Source organism: Hemitrygon akajei, chromosome 30 (genome assembly GCF_048418815.1).
Source record: "Hemitrygon akajei chromosome 30, sHemAka1.3, whole genome shotgun sequence".
In the NCBI taxonomy this organism is placed as follows: domain Eukaryota; kingdom Metazoa; phylum Chordata; class Chondrichthyes; order Myliobatiformes; family Dasyatidae; genus Hemitrygon; species Hemitrygon akajei.
This window is the reverse complement of record NC_133153.1, coordinates 16,296,575-16,315,940: the sequence shown is the minus strand read 5'-3', so window position 1 is coordinate 16,315,940 and position 19,366 is coordinate 16,296,575. Positions and strand designations below refer to the sequence as shown.

The window sequence follows — 19,366 nt, the reverse complement described above, 5'->3', positions numbered from 1 at the left end:
TTTTGTCCCTGGTTCTAGATCCTTTACTCCCTGGACAGAAGTAAACAGTCATAGTCCACTACACTGAGAAATTCCCATTTATTCCAATTCCCTGTTTCTTGCCTGTCAAACAATTTTCAACCCATCCCCAAGCACTATAATTTGTGTCCATTAAGCTCTTATATCAGACTTTTTGAAAGGCTTCTGAGAACCTAAATACACTACATCCACTGGTTCTCCCTTATTTACCCTGCAAACTACATCCTCAAAAAACTCCTCTACGTATGTCAAGAACATTTTCCATTTTCATAAACCTGCATTGACTCTGTCTGATCCCATTAGTATTATCTGTGTCTGTTCTCAAGTCCTTTATGATAGCTTCCAGCATTTTCCCCCACAACCAATAAAAAGTCTATAGTCCCATGATTTCTTTCCCACGACCACACACCCACCTCATCCTGCCCCAATCTCCAGTCTCCAGGAACATTTCCCAACCTATAGAATATTGGAAGATGGCAACCAATGCATTCACCAGTTCCACTGCTTCCTCTTTTTCTGCTTTAGAATGTGGATAGTCAGGCCTTGGGCATTTGTTAGCTTTCAGTTCCATTAAGTTCTCCAGTTCTGCTTTTTTACACTAAAATACTTCTTTATTATTCCTTACTATGAGACTTCTGCTTCCCTAAACATCCTGGAAAGCGACTTGTGATCTTTTCCAAGATGAAAGAAACAAAGAATTTACTTGATTGCTTATTATAAAATCTCTCATTTTCAATCATAAGGGACCTACATTTGTTTTCACCAACTTTAGTCTTTTCACAAATTTGTAGAACATTTTAGACCATAAGATATAGGAGCAGAATTAGGCCTTTTGGCCCATCAAGTATGCTCCACCATTTCAACATGGCTGATCCATTTCCCTCCGCCCCAGTCTCTGCCTTCTCCTTGTATCCCTTCATGCCCTGATTAATTAAGAACCTATCAACCTATGCTTTAAACGTACCTGATAATCTAGTCTCCACAGCCGCCTGCGGTGACCAATACTACAGATTCACCACTCTCTGGCTAAAGAAATTCCTCCTCATCTTCGTTCTAAATGAACGTCCTACTATTCTGAGGCTGTGTCCTCTGGACTTAAAATTCCCCCACCATAGGAAATGTACTCTCCACAACCACTCTATCGAGACCTTTCAACTTGATAGGATGAGATACCCCCTCACTCTTCTGAATTCCAGTGAGTACAGGCCCAGAGCCATCAAACAAGCCTTTCAATCCCAGAATAATTTCAGTGAACCTCCTTTGAACCCTCTCCAATGTCAGCACATCCTTTCTTAGATAAGGGGCCCAAAGCTGCTCACAATACTCCAAGTGAGGCCTCGCCAGTCCTTTACAAAGTCTTAACATTATATCCTTGCTTTCCTATTCTGGTTTTGTATTCTTTTGGTTTGCTTTTATATACTTTGCAGGTATTTTTACACACTCTAGTTAGTGCTCTTAATCAATTTTTGTTTTTTTTTCCTGATTTTTAAATTGCCCCTAATCCTCGGGCTTGCTACCTTTTCTGGCAACTTTACCTGCCTTCATTTTCAATCCAATGCTATCCTTCAAGCTTGGGTCATGCTTAGGTTCCTTTCCCTTTTGTACTTCCGCCCACTATTTCCACGTTTTGTTCCTGTTAATTGCTTTGTGAACTTCTGCCACCAATGAGGTTAGACCAACTAGTTTGTGGTCACTGGGTTCAGCCCTATAGCCACTTCTCAGCAAGGGTGGAGCACTGACAGTTTTGCAATCCTGGGATAATCTTTATCCTTCTGGCAGATCAGTGAGCTGCAACACAACAGTAAACAAGTGATGCACCTCCCTGAATGGTTCAGCATGTGTTTACTGAGGTTTTTTTTGTGAGTACTGGAACATTTTGTCAAAAATATGGTCTATGCTTCTTCAAGTCAAGTCAAGTCAACTTTTATTGTCATTTCGACCATAACTGCTGGTACAGTGCATAGTAAAAATGAGACAACGTTTTTCAGGACCATGGTGTTACATGACACAGTACAAAAACTAGACTGAACTACGTAAAAAAAAACACAGAGAAAGCTACACTAGACTATAGACCTACACTGGACTGCATAAAGTGCACAAAAACAGTGCAGGCATTACAATAAATAATAAACAGGACAGTAGGGCAAGGTGTCAGTCCAGGCTTTGAGAATTGAGGAGTCTGATAGCTGCTTCAGTAAAGCAGCCAGCCCTATTGACACTGGAAATTCTCTCTTCTTCTCTCTCCCATCGGGCAAAAGGTACAAAAGCTTCAAAGCACATACCACTAGGCTCAAGGACGGCTTTGATCTTACTGTTATCCAACTCTTGAATGGATCTCTCTTATAATAAGATGGACTCTGCACTTCATCGTCTACATCATAATGATTTTGACCTTTATCATTTACCTGTAGAGTCTTTTTTTGGTAGCTTACTCTTTTGCATTGTTATTGTTTTATAATACTCTAATTCAGTGAACCATGTAATGATTTGATCTGCAAAGCAATTAGTTTTCACTAGATCTTGGTACATGGGACAATAATAAACCAATACCAGTTCTGAGTCATTCCTTCCCAGAAATGACAGCCGGAATTATGGAAACCTGAGAGCATAATAGCATTGTTACTTTAACCCTTAAGCTTGAGAGGAAAGGTTAAGGGTTAAAGTAACAATGCTATTATGCTAATTTCTGAACTGGTTCTAGAGAGTGGAATGTCCTGTCCCAGGCTGTCCCACCATTCATGGTCAGGTTGGTGTAACTCGATGCTGTGGTGACATCACACAATTATGAACAAAAACCTAATTAGAAAAGACCACTTATTGTCTCTTGATTGATCTTGCTAGGTTTAAGTGATTGAGGTAGGTTCTTTGCTATGTATTGTTCTGGTGGAATATTCTGCATTCATATCAGCTAGTAGTTTTCTCAGTTGAGGCTGAAGATTTTGGGTTGAAGCCCCATTCTAGGGAATTAAGCACAAAATCACTTCAACTCAATATGTTTCGCCCAGAGAAACCTTTAACCTTGCTGTCCTCTTGAGGATGGAATAAAGTCCCTGTTTAACATCGTATCAGAATATTAGCAAGGTAGCTACATGAGACAATAATCTACATCAGGGTCTAAATTCAAGAGGTGAGAGTTTTAGCATTGGCAGGTGGGCTAGAAGGAGAATTACCAGGTGAGATTTAAACTATGTTCAGGGTTATCATCAAATATGTTTAAATCCTGAGATCTTTCACCCAGAAACATCACCTTCCAACCAACAAAAACCTCAGCTCAAAGCTACAAACTGCATCTGAAGCTTAAGTAACCAGCACCTATTTGGTCAATCTCTTTTTTTTTTCACTTTCTATTCCCTCCATCTCTTTTCTTTATATTTCTCCCCTCTGAAGATCAAAGAGTCTCTTGTCAATGTAATGCTGATTTTGCAACATGCATAGCCTTCTTTTGAGCTATAGGGAGACCTGAGAATAGTTTATCAGGGGGCTCTATGAAACTCTCTCAAACATCAGAATGAGAACTTAAGACAGGTAGGCTAGAAGAATTTGCACAGCACTGCACCTCTCATTACTTCAAAATACCCAGCAGTGAAATAGTTCTGAAGTGTAAATCAGGAGATTAGAAACAAAACAGAAACTATTAAAAACACTAAACTTGTTTTTTTTTCACTTCCTGACCTGCTAATTGTCATGGAGAGACAGAACAGTTCCTGTTTCATTTCTGAGTGTAGTGATTACTGTAATGTACACATCACAGCGGTTAATTTAAATGAGTAAAGCTCCCAAATAGAGATGAGCTGCTGTCTCTACTTCATGGCCTTCCTTGTACCAGAATGGGTGTTATGTCTACCTCTCAGTCTTGCTAGAGAGCAATGAATCTTAGAAAACTACAGATATGTTCCTCAAGAACATGCACTGGCAAACGTAGTCTTCTGTCATATATTCTGTATACAAATGCTATTTCCAATCAAGTCACTGCATTCCCAAAGTGGCATTTGCAAATAACCAGCATTCCTCCACTACAGTGCAGGGACAGTCATTCCCTTTTTTAAAAAAATTGAACCTGACTGGTTGTTCATTCAGACCAAATTGCAGTGTTCTGAAGTATCTGTGGGGTCAAAGTGAAGCATAGAGGCTTAGATACAAAACCTGGCCTGTGACTCCAATGTGGTACTGTGGGAATGCTGTCTTATCAGATGATACATTCAACTTAGTCATCTACTCCTGATAATTTTTACATACCTCAATCATGTCCCCTCTTAAACTCCTCCACTCCAGGGAGAAAAGACCTAGCTTTTCCAGTCTCCCTCATAACTGAAATGCTCCATTGCAGGTAACATCCTGAAAAATCTCCTCTGCACCCTCTCTAGTGCTGTCACATCTTCCTATACCTTGTCAACCAGAAGAGCACACAGTTTTCCAGCTTTTATAGAGTTGGAGTATAACTTCCCTTCTTCTGTATCCCACTTTCTTTCCCAACCACTTGTCTACCTGTATTGTCACCTTCAAGGATGTGTGGACTTGTTCCTTTGTTCCTCAATGCTTTCTGTATGAGGCTATCATTAATCGGGTTTGTCTCTGCTTCATTAGTGGTCCCAAACTGCATCTCCTATCATTTCACATTTCCCCCTCCTACTTTCAAATCTCTTAGTATCTTTCCTTTCAGTTAGTCCTGACGAAGGGTCTCGGCCCGAAACGTCGACAGCGCTTCTCCCTATAGATGCTGCCTGGCCTGCTGTGTTTCACCAGCATTTTGTGTGTGTTGTTTGAACTTCCAGCATCTGCAGATTTCCTCGTGTCAGCTCATATTTGTCTGGATTAAACTCCATCTGCATTTTTCAGCCCATTTCACCATCACATTGACATCTTTCCATGGTGTAAAACTACTTCTCACACTATCAACAACTCCGTCCATTTGTGACACCCACAAAATTATTGATCTTGCCTAATACTTCCACATCCAAATCATTAACAGTTAATACAAATAACAAGGCTCCCAGTACTGATCCCTGTGTGACACCTTTAATCAAAGGTATCCAATGACACAAACAACCCTCTACCATCACACTCTGTCTTCAATTATCACGCCAATTTTGGATCCAGTTTGACAACTTGTGCTGGATCGTATGTTCCCTAAACATTTGAACCAACCTCCAATGTGGGACCTTGTCAAAGGTTTCACCAAACTCCAGATAATCACATCTATTGCTCTACTCTCTACAATGCACTTTCTTGCCTCTTCAAAAAATTCCATCAAATTGACCAGACAGGATCTACCCTTGTCAAAGCCATCACAAAGTAAACTGCAGATGCTGTGGTCAAAGCAACACATACAACACCTGGAGGAACTCAGCAGGTTGGGCAGCATCCGTGGAAACGAGCTGTTAACGTTTCGAGCCAAGATCCTTCATCAGGACTGGTGAAGGATCTCAGCCTGAAACGCTGACTGCTCGTTTCCACGGATGCTACCTGACCTGCTGAGTTCCTCTTGTCAAAGCCATATCGGCTGTCTCTGATTAGTCCTTGTCTTTCCAAGTAATTATTCATCCTATCCCTCAGAATGTTTTCCAAAATCTTCCTTACCGCTATGTTAGCGTCCCAGGTACATCATTAACAGGATTTTTTCTGCTGCCTTTTTTGAAAAGAGGGACCTCATTTATTGTCCTCCAGTAACTCGTGCCTGGCAAATGTTGTGAAATCTCAGCTGAAGCTGCAGCAATCACTCCCCTCCCCTCCCACAGTGGCCTGGGATGAATCCCAACCAATCCTGGGATTTATCCATCATTAAACCTACCAAGGCACAAAGGACATCCTTCTTTATTTATGGATCTTGCTGTATAGATGTCTCTCGTATCTCAACAGCAATGGTGGATGAATAAACTCTTTGTGAGCTTCCAGCCTAACTGAAACTTCGGTTAAAATCAATACCTGTACCCAGCTGGAAGCCCGAGAAGAGTTTATTCATCATATACGCCAGGAAAGCACTAGATACCTTTTCTCAATGATGGTGGATGTCTTGTAATTGAGTGACGAACTTCAGAGTGAAGCTTGGAGTGAACAATGAAACAGAGAGGTCCAAGTCTGGAGTCACCTCTAGGTCAGAGCTGTAGGCATGCTTCATGATAGGCTTACAGTTTCATTGCCGTCTTCAGTACTGCCAGTATAAAATAATGCTTTCCACATTAAATTGATTCAAATTTTTAGATTTGTCATGGTGTGATTTGTACCTTGACTAGAAGATTGGTGTAGAGTGGTAATCCACTAACATAACTACAAGACCATTGTTTGTTACAAGTCTTCATGTGTTAAACATATCCAAGCTGTTTGACTAAATTCTATGGAACGTGTTGATTTCTGTTCTGGGCAGTAAACTGTGCCAAAGTTGAATATCTATTTACCTAAAATCATTGTGTTACATCTGCTCTGTGCCAAGACCTTGCACAGACATGCAGTGAGAATTACTCACCATTTGGTGCACCTTAAAACAATCAAAGTTCCTCTTATCTCCCCCACAAAAGCTGGCTACAATTACTCATCCGATTTTGCACGTAGGTGAGGTGGTGATATCATTGCCCCAGATTCAGTCTAACCCCTCCACCTTTACTCACTCTTCAGTAAAGTTTCCAACAAACAAGATCTGGAATGCAATGTTGGATGGAAAGGGAAATGGATTCAATAATAGCCTCCTGAAAGAGAATAAATATTTGAAAGGGAGAAAAAAACGGTCTATGAGGAAAACACAAGCCTTGTGGGGTTCTTTAGCCTAGAAACAAGAGGCGGAATGGTCTTGCTCCAGACACTCAAATGTCTGGCTAGTTGCAGTGTTCATCAGGAAAGATCGTCCTATTGATGACAGTCAAAGCAATAACCATTACTGCATTATCGTCATGTAAGCGTAGCAGTTAGCATGAAGCTATTACAGCTCAACACGTCGGAATTCGGAGTTCAATTCCGGCACCATCTGTAAGAAGTCTGTTCTTCCTCCCTGTGAACCACGTGGGTCGTCTCCGGGGGCTCTGGTTTTCTCCCACAGTCCAAAGACATACCGGTTGGTAGGTTAATTTGTCATTGTAAATGATCTCATCATGAGGCTAGGATTAAATTGTGGGTTGCAGGGGTAGCACAGATGAAGGGCAGGAAGGCCTACTCCATCCACACTGTATCACTATAAAATACTCCTGCAAGTGATTATTATCAGTTCTAGATTCAAGTTGCACTTTTGTGGTCAGGGACATAAAATCTATGTTTATTGTGGGAGTGTTGCACTGCCAGAGGTAATGTCCCTTAACTCGAGGAAGTGACTGATTTCTAAGAACAGGGTGCTATTGCCAGATCTTATCTCTCAATGAAACAGTATACCCGGTCAATCTTCACAAGGTTGTTAGCGGAAGCATGCTGTGTGCCAGCATTACAACAATGACCATATTTCAACAATACTTCAATGCATTGAAGGATATGAAGGGGGTATATTGGAATCAACATGAAATGTGCTACATGAATGTAAAACAACATACTACAGATTCTGAAAACCTGAAATAAAACAGAAATGCTGCAAATGCCCGACAGATCAGGCAGCTTTTCTGGGAAGAGAAAAAGAGAGTTCACTTTTCAAGCCGGTAACTTTTCATCAGAACTTTCTGTCCAATGAAAGATTGTCAACCTGATACATTAAGTTGAGCTTCTCCCTTCACAGAAACTCCCAAACTTGCTGAATACTCCCAGAACTCAAGAGATTTTGCAGATGCTGTAAATCTACAGCAACACACACAAAAGGCTGAGGGAACTCAGCAGGTTAGACAGCATCTATGGAGAGGAATAAACAAAACTCCTGTTAAGGGTCTCGGCCCTAAATGTTGACTGTTAATTCCTCTTCAGAGATGATGGTTGACTGCGGAGTTCCTCCAGCTTTGTGTGTACTTTGCTCTGAATACTTACAGTGTTCGCTATTTTTAAGAAATAATGCAAGTTTTTCTTATGTTCATAAAAACAGGTTAAAACTATCCCAGATATTCACAGCTTAGACAACACAAGGCTCACTGAATGTAGTTCATGAAGTCTCTCAGTTCACGTGCTGCCAAGTCCAACTCCAATTCCATATTTAAGTCTGCTGACAACACCACTACTGTTGGCAAAGTCAAAGGTGGTGATGAATCAACATAGAGGAGGGAGACTGAAGATCAAGTTGAGTGGTGCCACAACAACCTCTCACTCAATGTCAGCAAAACCAAAGAGCTAATTATTGATTACAGAAGGAGAAAAGGGGAAGTCCATGAAGCAGTCCTCATTAGGGGACCAGAGGTGGAGAGGGTCATTAAGTTTAAATTCTTTGCCGATGTCATTTCAGATATTCCATCTGGGACCAGCACGCAAGTGGCATTACAAAGAAGGCATATGGCAGCACCTCTATTTTCTTACAAGTTTGCACAGATTCAACATGACAAACTTTGACAAACTTCTGTAGATGCACAATGGAGAGTATCCTGACTGGTTGTACCATGAACTGATATGGAAACACCAATGCACAAGAATGGAAAAACCTACAAAAATAGTGGATACTGCCAACCCTGAGGAATATCCCTCCCTACCATTAAGCACATCTACAAGGAGCACTGCCACGAGAAAGCAGCATCCACCATCAAGGACTGCACCATCCAGGCCATGCTCTCTTCTCACTGCTGCCATTGGGAAGGAGGTACAGGAGCCTAGGCCTCACACCACCAGGGTCAGGAACAGTTACAACTATCAGGCTCCTGAACCAGCATGGATAACTTCACACACTTCAACACTGAACTGATTGCACATCCAATGACTTTACTACTCATGTTCGTTTGTTTGTTTGTCTATCTATCTATCTACATATTTCTTTCTTCATTGAGATACAGCATGAGGTAAGCTCTTCTGGCCCTTTAAGCCACGCTGCCCAGCAACTCCCGATTTAACCCTAACCTAATCCTGGGAGAGTTTACAATGACCAATTAACCTATCAATCGGTGCGTCTTCGGACTGTGGGAGGAAACTGGGGCACCTGGCGGAAATCCACACAGTCACGGGGAGAATGTACAAACTCCTTACAGGCAGTGGCGGGAATTGAACTCTGGTTGTTCGTTTGTTTGTTTATTTATTATTTTTATTTGCACCTTTTTGGCTTTTTCTGCACATTGGTTGGTTCTCAGTCTTAGTTGGTAGTATTTCTCGGTTCTACTGCGCAAACCTGCAAGGAGATGAATCTAGGGGCAGCACATGGTGACATATGGTGACAATAGATTTATTTTGAACTTCGAATTATGTTTTGGTTTAGCTTGCATGCATGAACTTCTGACTCAGAGGGGACAGTACCGTTACTAAGCTCCAGTCTGTACAGTCGGCCCTCCTTATCCGCGGGTTCTGCATGCGCGGATCGGGACAACCCAGAAGTTGAGCGTTGTTGACCTCGCGCCTCATTCATTCGCTACTTGTGTTGTGAGCATGAGGAAGGAGCTTAAGGTTAGTGAGGGATGGCTGGCTAGCTATGTAAAGCGCTACAGCCTCAAGAACTTAAAGATCACGGGAGAATCGGCATCGGCTGGCACCGAGGCGGCATCAGCGTTCCCAGAGGAGCTACGATGGTTGGGTCTGTACTGAACATGTACAGACTTCTTTTTCTTGTCATTATTCCCTAAACAATACAGTATAACAACTATTTACATAGCATTTACATTGTATTAGGTATTATAAGTAATCTAGAGATGATTTAAAGTATACGGGAGGATGTGCAAATACTATGCCATTTTATATAAGGGACTTGAGCATCTGCATTTTTTGGTATCCGGGGGGGGGGGGGAGTCCCCAGAACCAATCCCCCGCGGATGAGGAGGGCCGACTGTATTTTAATTACATAAGTTTGCAGTCCCCCCTCTCTACTTCAGAGCTTTTCCGTTTGACTGTGCAGTGTGTGCATTCCCTTCAGTAATTTCCAGTGTACTTCTGAATGGGTCCTTCTGAGAAAAGATGGCGAGATCCTCTACTCTTCACTTCTTATAATGTCACAAGATTTCTGTTACCAGATAGCCTGCCTGTGATCCGTGAAAGTTACCAGAGTGAGATAGTTGGGAGCAATGAATTTTGTGCAATTACGCTGGGAACTTTGAACTTCTGAACTGGGAAAGCTGTGACCAGCTGGAGACGCTGCCTGAGCTGTTACAGCACTCTCTGTTTCAAATTCAAATGAAGTGGTGTTGATTTTTCAGAGCAGTTCATGATTATCTGTGCAAAGCTTTCTAAATTGGCATATGTTATTAGAGAGAGAGAGATGGTCACCCACTCGATCTTTCCATTCTCATTACTGGTTGTCCTCATCTTATACGAGGAGCAGTAGCAGACATACATAAAGTGGATGAATGGGAAGAGGATCAGAAGTCAAGGCAAACAGTTTCTGACCCTCTTGACCTCACTTTTAATATCCATGCATGTGTTAAACAGTTATCGCTTTCAGAATCAAATAAGACTTATCCAAAGCAAACTTAACATGTCACTTTTCAGTGAGCAAGTCAGCACACTTACTGTAAGCAAAGGCAATCCTCGGAATCGGATCATACTCCCTGCTGGTGGGCTGATTAAGCACAGCAGTGTATAGAGTAGTTGCTGTCAGCACCAGGTAACTCAGGCTGCCCAGGTTCATGGTGGCTACAGAAAGGCAGTAGCTGCCCCCCCCCACCCCGGTCTAATCTGCAAAGGGTTTGAAATCCGCTTATTCACAGTAAGACACCGGGGTGGGTATAGCAAGCAGCAGTACGGCTCTCAACCAGCGCTGTCACTCCCCAAACCAGTTCCTGCGGGTCAGACGAAATCCAAGCAGACTTGCTATTTCCCGAAGCTGAACCTGCAACAGAAGCAGCAAGCAAGGAAAGGTTAGTGACGGATCAGTTACAGGAGCAACATAATCATGTGTTAACAACAAAGATCGCATGAACGTGGCTTGAACTACTCACAAGCTGGCTTGGTGTCTGGAAGCTACCACATTTCATAGTGTGTGAACGCTCTTCTATCAGAACTATTACTGCATCATTTTCTGCTTTGTGTGATTATATTTGGCTGGTTCTCTCCCACCTATCCAGCCTTGGCCAGTGATTCACTGACTTCCCTCCCCATTCCAGGATGATCAGCTACCGAACTCCCCTGGATGATTGATCTGTGGCCCCTGCCATTTCCACTTGACTTGCTGTTGTTGAATGAGATCTCTCCAGTAACAAACACGTCATATTAACTCATATCAACGCGTCAACTTCCAACTCTCCCCATACCGCTTCTTTAGAATGTTCTTCTAACTTAAATCTACCGCATTGTGGCTTTTTATTCAATAACTGAGAACACAGAATCTCCTTCAGCTCTGTACTTGGAAGCCTGAACCCAGTGGTCCTGGCCTCTATCACATGTTCCATTACACAGCCCCAGACTCCATCCCCGTACTTGGCACTACCAACTATCTACCAACCTAGTGCCCTATGCCGCCATGAAATAATCCTCTGATCTCCCAATCCCATTTCTGTTCCACCACCATGACGGCTCAGTAACATTGCCCACCCCCATCCTCTCTCAGTTCTCTTGCTGCTGGAATTTTCACCCTTGCCTCTGTTACCTTGAGATTCTAATGCTCGATTGGCTGTGCTCCTATCTCCACTCATCCATAAGCTTCAATCACCCTGTACTCTGCTATCCCCACCCAGCTCTCCCCAGCCTATTCACATCATATTCTGCTCGGTGGCATACGGTGACACCTGGTGTCGACACCCCTCAATGTCAATAATTGATTCCAGATCCCTCCACGTCCTTGATGCACCAGGTCATGTTACACCTAGAGATTCATAAGTCGCTGAGAACTCCTCAACAGTCTGGCATTGTGCAGATCATCATTGTCTTCAAGCCAAAATTAGGTTTCCATGGGATTGATGGGGCTCAGGTGGATTTCTAAAATCTTCACTGGCCACGTGAGGACAGTGCAAATGCGTTATCAAGGACATAGACAGGAAAGATAGCAGAGGTATATAAAACTATAAGAGTAGAATAAGGGGTAAGAGGTTTAAAGGGGATCTGAGGAAGAGGTTTTTCACCCATAGAGTGGCTGGAATCTGGGATGCACTTGCTGGAGTGGGTGGTGGAGGGAGATAAGCTCAGAACATTTAAGAAGCATTTAAAAGCAACTGAACTACCAGTGCGTTAAAGGTCATGTGCTGATAAATGGAATTGGTTTGGATAGGTTCCTGATGATCAGTATGGACATGGTGGGCCAGCGAACCTGTTTCTGGGCCGCATGCCTTTATGACGATTGATGATTATGGTACTGCTGCTTCCATCCAAGGTGCTCGAGCTTTGTCCCTAACCCTCTCCCTTCACCTTGAATATACTCCTTAAAAGTTACTCTTCTTTCCTCTGTAATGTCTTGCTCAAGTGCAATAACGTGGAACATATTCAAAGAAATTAAAAAATTATAAATTCTTATTTTTATGGACTTACTCCAAATAATAAATGTTGGACAATTTTATAAAAACAGAGTATTTAAGAAGATGGAACACTGATTGTGACACTTGTAAATGAGACAACTGGGACAGAAAATGCCAGCTCAGTATTGGGAGCTTGTGTGGACCTCTAGCCCCGTTTCTAAATCTGTTCTTCCAGTAAGTGTCCACCACAAGAAATAGGCCAACCACTGATGATTGAGAAGGCCACAATCAGTTCCCCAGCAACTTTGATCTATCTAGCAGCTGCATTAAGAGCACACAACTACAGTGCATATTCTGCGTAACAGGCGCCCAAGGGAAAGGTCTGTGCAAGATAACTGAAACCCAACTGATGGTTCTTATCGATGTTCCCTACTTCTTTTCATGATAAATAATTGTTGACAGTTACAGGCCAAGAAACCAGTCAGCATGCAGATTTACTGGAATGCAAGTTATAATAAAGTATTTTAGTTCAGATATTTTAGTGTATAAAATATTTTGGTTCAGCAGCACACAGTGGCTTCAGTCAGATAACGAAAAGTCTCTGACTTTAACAGCAAGAACTAGCAGCTTTGACTTACTTGGGGACTGAGACTGAGGAAAAGCATAAAATGATGCAACTCAGGGTGAAATCTAATTACCAGTAGGAACACCAGAAGTAAGATAAATCTATATTCAACTATTAACCTAGACTGGACATTAATAAATTTGCTAAAATTTAAAAAATCTAATTCTAGTTTGTGATTGTCTGATGCATTAAATTTCCCTATATGCAGTCATCTTTCCTTTGATAATATCTAAAAATTAAATATTAATAAATCCACAATTAATTATAATTCTTGATTTTAATAATAGACAAAGCTTGCACTTGCTCTGTTAATGTGCATTTTTAATATGAGGTCTCAATTTTAACCTCAAACTGCTTACATCTTGGACTGTTTAAAACTGTCACAACCAGTACATAACAGAAATTCAATGCAAATTAAATGACGTGCTAAATTAAATCACTTAAAGGAGTAAGTCCCATTGGATTTCAAGGTTTTCTATGCCTCAGCCATTTGCATCATTTCTGAATCTTGTATTCACCAAGCAACAGATATATAAAATACATAATTCACTTACATAAACTGCTCATTAAGCTGTTTACAGTGCCTTGGATTGCATTATGATGCATTATGCCGCAGGTGTTGCACTGTATAATATTATTCCATGGTCATCGCCATATCCTACCTTCAGTTTTAGCAGAACATTATGATTCACACTAAACTTTATGCTGCATATGTTGTATTATGCTGCTCTACTACACTGTAAAATCATACTTAACACCGTCTGCTGCTTTATAGTGTCAGCTAGAACTCTGGAGCTTTGGTCAATGGTAGCCCATGAGATGATGATGGTGGGAAATGTAGAGATGATTATGTTATTGAGTCAAGTCAAGTCAAGTCAATTCAGGTCAGTTTATTGTCATTTCGACCACAATTGCTGGTACAGTACATAGTAAAAATGAGGCAACATTTTTCAGGACCATGGTGTTACATGATACAGTACAAAAACTAGACTGAACATCGTAAAAAAACAACACAGAAAAAAACTACTATTGAACATTAAAGGTAGCTGATTAGAGTCTATTTGGCCTTTCGACAACTTGGCACTTGTCAGCTCATTTCTGAATCTGTTCAGGTACTGTACTTGACTGTGTGCAGTCACCAGCAAAAATCCCAACTTCCAACCTACTCATGGTATTGGCTGACGACGCTAGCCTGGAGAAGCCCTGCAGCAAACTCCAGAAGCCGGGGGGGTCACTGATCTCTGGCAATCACATCTTCTCCCTTTGGGAAGAACCGCTGGCGTGTTTTCCTCTTTGACGTCCATTGACTTCGGTTTTGCCAGTTCCCTTTCATGCCACATTTGGTCAAACTGTTGTCCTGTCGTCACACCTCCCCTTTGGAATTCACCTCTTCAATCTGTGTTCAGACCAAGGCTGCGATGAGGTCTAGAACCAGATTGGCTCCGCAGACACTACTTCATGTTTAACCTTCTCCATCACTGGGAATATTCCCTTCCACCTTTGTACCTCTGTCGTCCCAGCTCTGTTGGGATTGTCCTCCACTGGGACTGGGTCTTGCCAGAGACTGTATTGGAGAAGTCCAACGAGTTGCATGTAAGGTTTGATTCAGTGAGCACCGCTGCTAGGAATCCATTTACATGCTATTATATGAAAATATTGTATCATGCCACACACATTATATTAAACAAACACTGCTATGAAGCACTGTATCCAACCACATGCCTCTCAGTGAATCACATAGACTGCAATGTACTGTTCTAAATTAAACTTAACATTGCATTAAATGTCATACATTGCACTAAATGACATAATACACTAAATCTAATATACTACTTCATATTGAAAAATTGCATTATAACACACACTGCAATATCCCTGTATAAAGTAGATGCACTTTAAATTATATGCATCTCATTAACCTGTATATATTGCACTATAAATTATATTATACACCCTGCATTACCCCACTATTCTGCACTCTACAGTCCATATTGCCCCTTGCACTGCTTCAAATCGGAACTGTGCACACCATTATACTGCATTTTGCTGTGTGAAATGAAACTGGCTGCATTAACTGCATTTACACTGCATAATCTGCACACAACATCTCCAGGTACACTGCATTGCATATACTGCAATATGCTATTTACAGATTACCCTCCCAAAGGGTTATACTGCATTGGAAGAGCTTGTGAACATTCAGCACTTTGCACTGCACAAATATCCTGCATTTTGAGTATTTAGATTTAATTTTTCATCTAAATTCATGAATTGAGGAAAAACTGCTTCATACCGCAGTGCAGGTGTGACTTCCACTGTGCTTTAATATCTCCCATCCCCACTTCCAACTCATTTCTGAATAAACTTTAATCTGCAATCTTTAATCCACTTCTCAGCACTAGTGAAAACATTCAAAAAAATTGCTCCAGTCACTCAACTGAGCAATCCATCTCCCCGCTGTAAATTCCTGTCATCACTCAAACAATAATAACCTCACCCTATGACAGACAGCGTTAAAAATTAATAGCTATAATAATGAAATGAAAATGAACTTGGATGGATATTAACTCACAAATCAACATTCACAATGCAAGTCACCATCACCGTTAAAGTAAAGTGAATTCAAACTACAGTACTCAGATATCGAGGATTCAAAACGATGATTCCATGAATCACATTTCCCAATAGAAGTCCATTAGCCAAGATCTTCCAAGATAGGTTCCTGCTATGGGTGAGCGAATTTCACAGGCACTCAGATTTGACTACACTTGCATTCTGAATATTAAAGAGAATTCAAAGGAAATGTGACATTACCTGAAAAGTTGATGAGTGCGACACAAAAGGAAATTGGGACTACAAACTCTGTGACTATTATTGCACAATTGTGTAACCAACCTAGCTTAAGTGATTGGCAGTTTCAAGAAATCACTCAGTCGACTTCAGCAAATGAAAAACTTCACAGATTGACTGCTCCTGACGATGCTGAGTAAACCTGACTAATCCAGAAAGTAGTAGTGATACTTGATAATAAACTTTTGGTGCAGTGTATAGACTCAAAGATAGGCGTGGCTCTCTGTCAGACTAAAGAAAGCTGACGAAAGCTTATTTGCTTAATCAGGGTGTGCTCGGAGTAAAAACTTTGTCCATTTTTTCTCCCTTTAAAGTATATTGTCAGCCTTAAAAAGGGACTTGGCTAAACTGGTCAAAGGGAAATCTGACAGATTGCGGAGAAAAAGCAAAAATGCTGGATTAATTGGATCTAAGCACAGAAAGAACGGGCTAAATGATCTCCTGTTTATAACACTATGTAGTTTTTTGTGTTTTGCATGAAGCCAGATCCAACGTGACAGATTACAGAAAACAAACACCTGACCTATTACAGAACGCAGAATCAGAATCAGTTTTATTATCACCAACATATGTCATGAAATTTATTGTTTTGTGGCAGCAGTGCAGAGCAATACATAAAAAGTTATTATAAGAAATATATAGAAAATAAAGTTCAAAAAGAGAGCAAAATGGCGAGGTATTGTTCATGGGTTCATGCCCAATTCAAAAATCTGATGGCAGAGGGGAAGAAGCTGTTGGTAAAATGTTGACCATACACACACACTCACCCCCACAAGCACATATATAGGTGCATCCATATACAAATGCATACATATAGATACATACGTAAACACAGAGGTATATACAACACAGAGTACAACTAAACCATTATTGCAATTCGTTTGGTCTTTCTAGTTTCTATATTCATGATGTTGAAGCAGGCTCCCCCAGTGCAGAGATCCAGGTAATATCTAGACTTGGCAAAGGTGAGTCAGTCAAAGGTCTATCCAACAACACACACAAAATGCTGGAGGAACTCAGCAGGCCAGGCAGCATCTATAGAAACGAGTACAGTCGCCGTTTTGGGACGAGACCCTTCAGCATGATTGAAGGTTCTATCAACCCCAGTCGCAGAGTCTAACTAGCCTCTCAATAGCATTACTATCATAAGTTCACCACTATTAACATCCCAGGGTCACCTCTCACTGAAAATTGGGCCAGCTATATTAATAATGGCTACAATGGCTGCTGGGTCTGTGGGACCCAATGAATAGGTTAAGACTTTACTCATTTGAATGTGGAAGATTGAGAGGAGATTTGACTGCGGTATACAAAGTTATGAGGGGTATAAGCAGTAAATGCAAGCAGGTTTTTTCTACTGAGGTTGAGTGGGGCTACAAGCAGAGGTCATGGGTTAAGGGTGAAAGGTGAAAAGTTTAGGGAAAACTCCTTCTCTCAGAGGATTGTGAGAGTGTGGTACCAGCCGCCAGCAGAAGTTGTGCATGCAAGCTCAATTTCAGCGTCTAAGATTAGTTTAGGTAGGTACGCAGATGGTAGGTGTATGGAGGGCTATGGTCCCGGTTCAGGTCAATGGGAGTAGGGAGTTTAAGTTATTCGGCACAGTCGAGAAGGGCCAAAGGGCCTGTTTCTATATTGTACTTTTCTATGACTCTATAAAGGCCAGGTATTTCATGGGATGTTATTCACCTAATTCCCCAAAGTTTTTCCATAAGACACATGTTATGAGTATAATTCAGTATCTTGCACTTGCCGGGATGAGTTCAGCTCGAACAGCATTCAGGAAACTCAGCACAAACTAGGAGAAAGCCCAGCTGACTGACAACCCAAATCCATCCCTCTCTCCAACAACAGCTCACTCACTTGGTTTGTAATGGATAGAGTATGAAAGTTCCTGAGCAAAATCATGGAACAGCTTGTAATAGTAGTATGAGAGAACTTTAATCAGAAGGTTGCTGTGGTTCAAGAATGCAGTTCACCACCACTTACTGAGGGCATTTACAGATGTGAATAAATTCTCATTTTGCCCAAATCTGTCAGAAGTTGTGATTAAATGAAATAAATATTCAGTCTTATTATAGTGTTATTATGTGGGCTCTAGCACAAAATTTCCAGTCAATTTTTTTCTCTGACAGATTTTGACAACCACTTTTAAATGGAAGTATTCCGTGTAAACCTTTCACCAGGTGTAAGCGAGTGGCTAAAATTGTAACTGATAAAGGTGGGAATTTTCAAGACACCCATTTCCAATGGGATAATGCAAATTTAATGAGGTGCTGTAATCGCGTCATAGTTATTACTTAATTTATTGTCAAGTTGATTAGCTAGAATTTCTTCAGAATTATGCAACTCAAAATCAATTCAACTCCAAACTGGCATGTGAGATCAGCCACTTCTAAGCTCACTGGATATTTCTATGTCACACGGAGCAGAAGTCGCCTTGCATTCTGACACTGTTCCCATAGTAGTCACCCTGGCTGACACCATTTCCCATGCTGCACTCTTTTTATAGGCATTGCAGCGAAATGAGACTGGGTGGTCCAGGAGTGCCGGGGTTCAGGTCTTCACACTCTGATACTGGGTTAGACCTCACTAAGTTAGGTCCTTTGTTCACCCTTTCAAGCCTCTGGCCTCAACTCAATCTGCAAAACTGATGACCTCCTATCCTATCCTGTACTCCGCCATGTACCAGTTGCGATCCTCCACCAGTTGTCATGACAAAAATAAAACAAAAAATACCACAGATGACAGAAATCTGAAACAAAAACAGAAAACGCTGCGAAAGCTCAGCTGGACGGGCAGTATCTGTGGAAGGAGAAGCTGTCAACGTATCAGGTCTGACAGCATTCGTCCTCAGTTTTTTCCCTTTACTCCTGAATTCTAAGCTGTAACATAAATCGCATAGTCCTGACACCAGCTCCTAAGCCCCCAAACCCCACTCTCACCCAACTATCTCCAACCACAGCACGAATCCAGTTCAAATCTCAACACTTCCCCCTGAACCTTCCCAGTGTGACTCTACACAATAACGATCATCCTATCCTCTGGATGAAGTCTGCCTGATGATCTCTAGTTCAAATCCTGATAGTCTTACTCCCTGACCCAATGAATCCTGCCTCTTTGCCCTGTCATCCCAATCCTGCCACAGTACAGCTCCCTGATCTTTTGAACCCAGCCCGGCTACGGGTTTGAGGGAAAGCTTTTCAAGCACATCTTCCTCAGCTGGGGACTGAAATGGCTTGAAGTGTCCAGCCATTCTCCACACCAAGTAAGTGACCTCGACCTTGACCGAGTAAGAGAAACTTGTAGTTTTTTAATACCCATGGGCTACTGACTGGCAACTGAATGTTGTCAGCAAACTATACGGAAAATGCTCAGGTTATTTGACATATACATTTCCTTGTGGCCTATCAAGTCTTATTGTTTACTGAGCAATTCTATTCCTCATCTAATTTACCTAACTTGC

General features: G+C 41.5%; 1 protein-coding gene and 1 long non-coding RNA gene across 7 annotated transcripts in view; one reads left to right on the top strand and one right to left on the bottom strand.

Moving 5' to 3' along the window:
• sema4ba (sema domain, immunoglobulin domain (Ig), transmembrane domain (TM) and short cytoplasmic domain, (semaphorin) 4Ba) overlaps positions 1–19,366 on the bottom strand; it is a 432,540-nt gene that overhangs the window by 108,789 nt on the left and 304,385 nt on the right. For all 6 annotated transcript variants that reach the window (XM_073033035.1, XM_073033033.1, XM_073033036.1 and 3 more), the window contains one exon: positions 10,552–10,870. In XM_073033035.1, the coding sequence (XP_072889136.1) occupies positions 10,552–10,669 (118 nt within the window). In that variant the 5' untranslated portion in view covers positions 10,670–10,870. The remainder of the gene's footprint in view (positions 1–10,551; positions 10,871–19,366) is intronic.
• The window catches only part of LOC140718833 (uncharacterized), a 39,960-nt gene continuing 31,374 nt past the window's right edge, over positions 10,781–19,366 (top strand). The window contains exon 1 of the long non-coding RNA XR_012096803.1: positions 10,781–10,898. This is a non-coding gene — a long non-coding RNA (uncharacterized lncRNA). The remainder of the gene's footprint in view (positions 10,899–19,366) is intronic.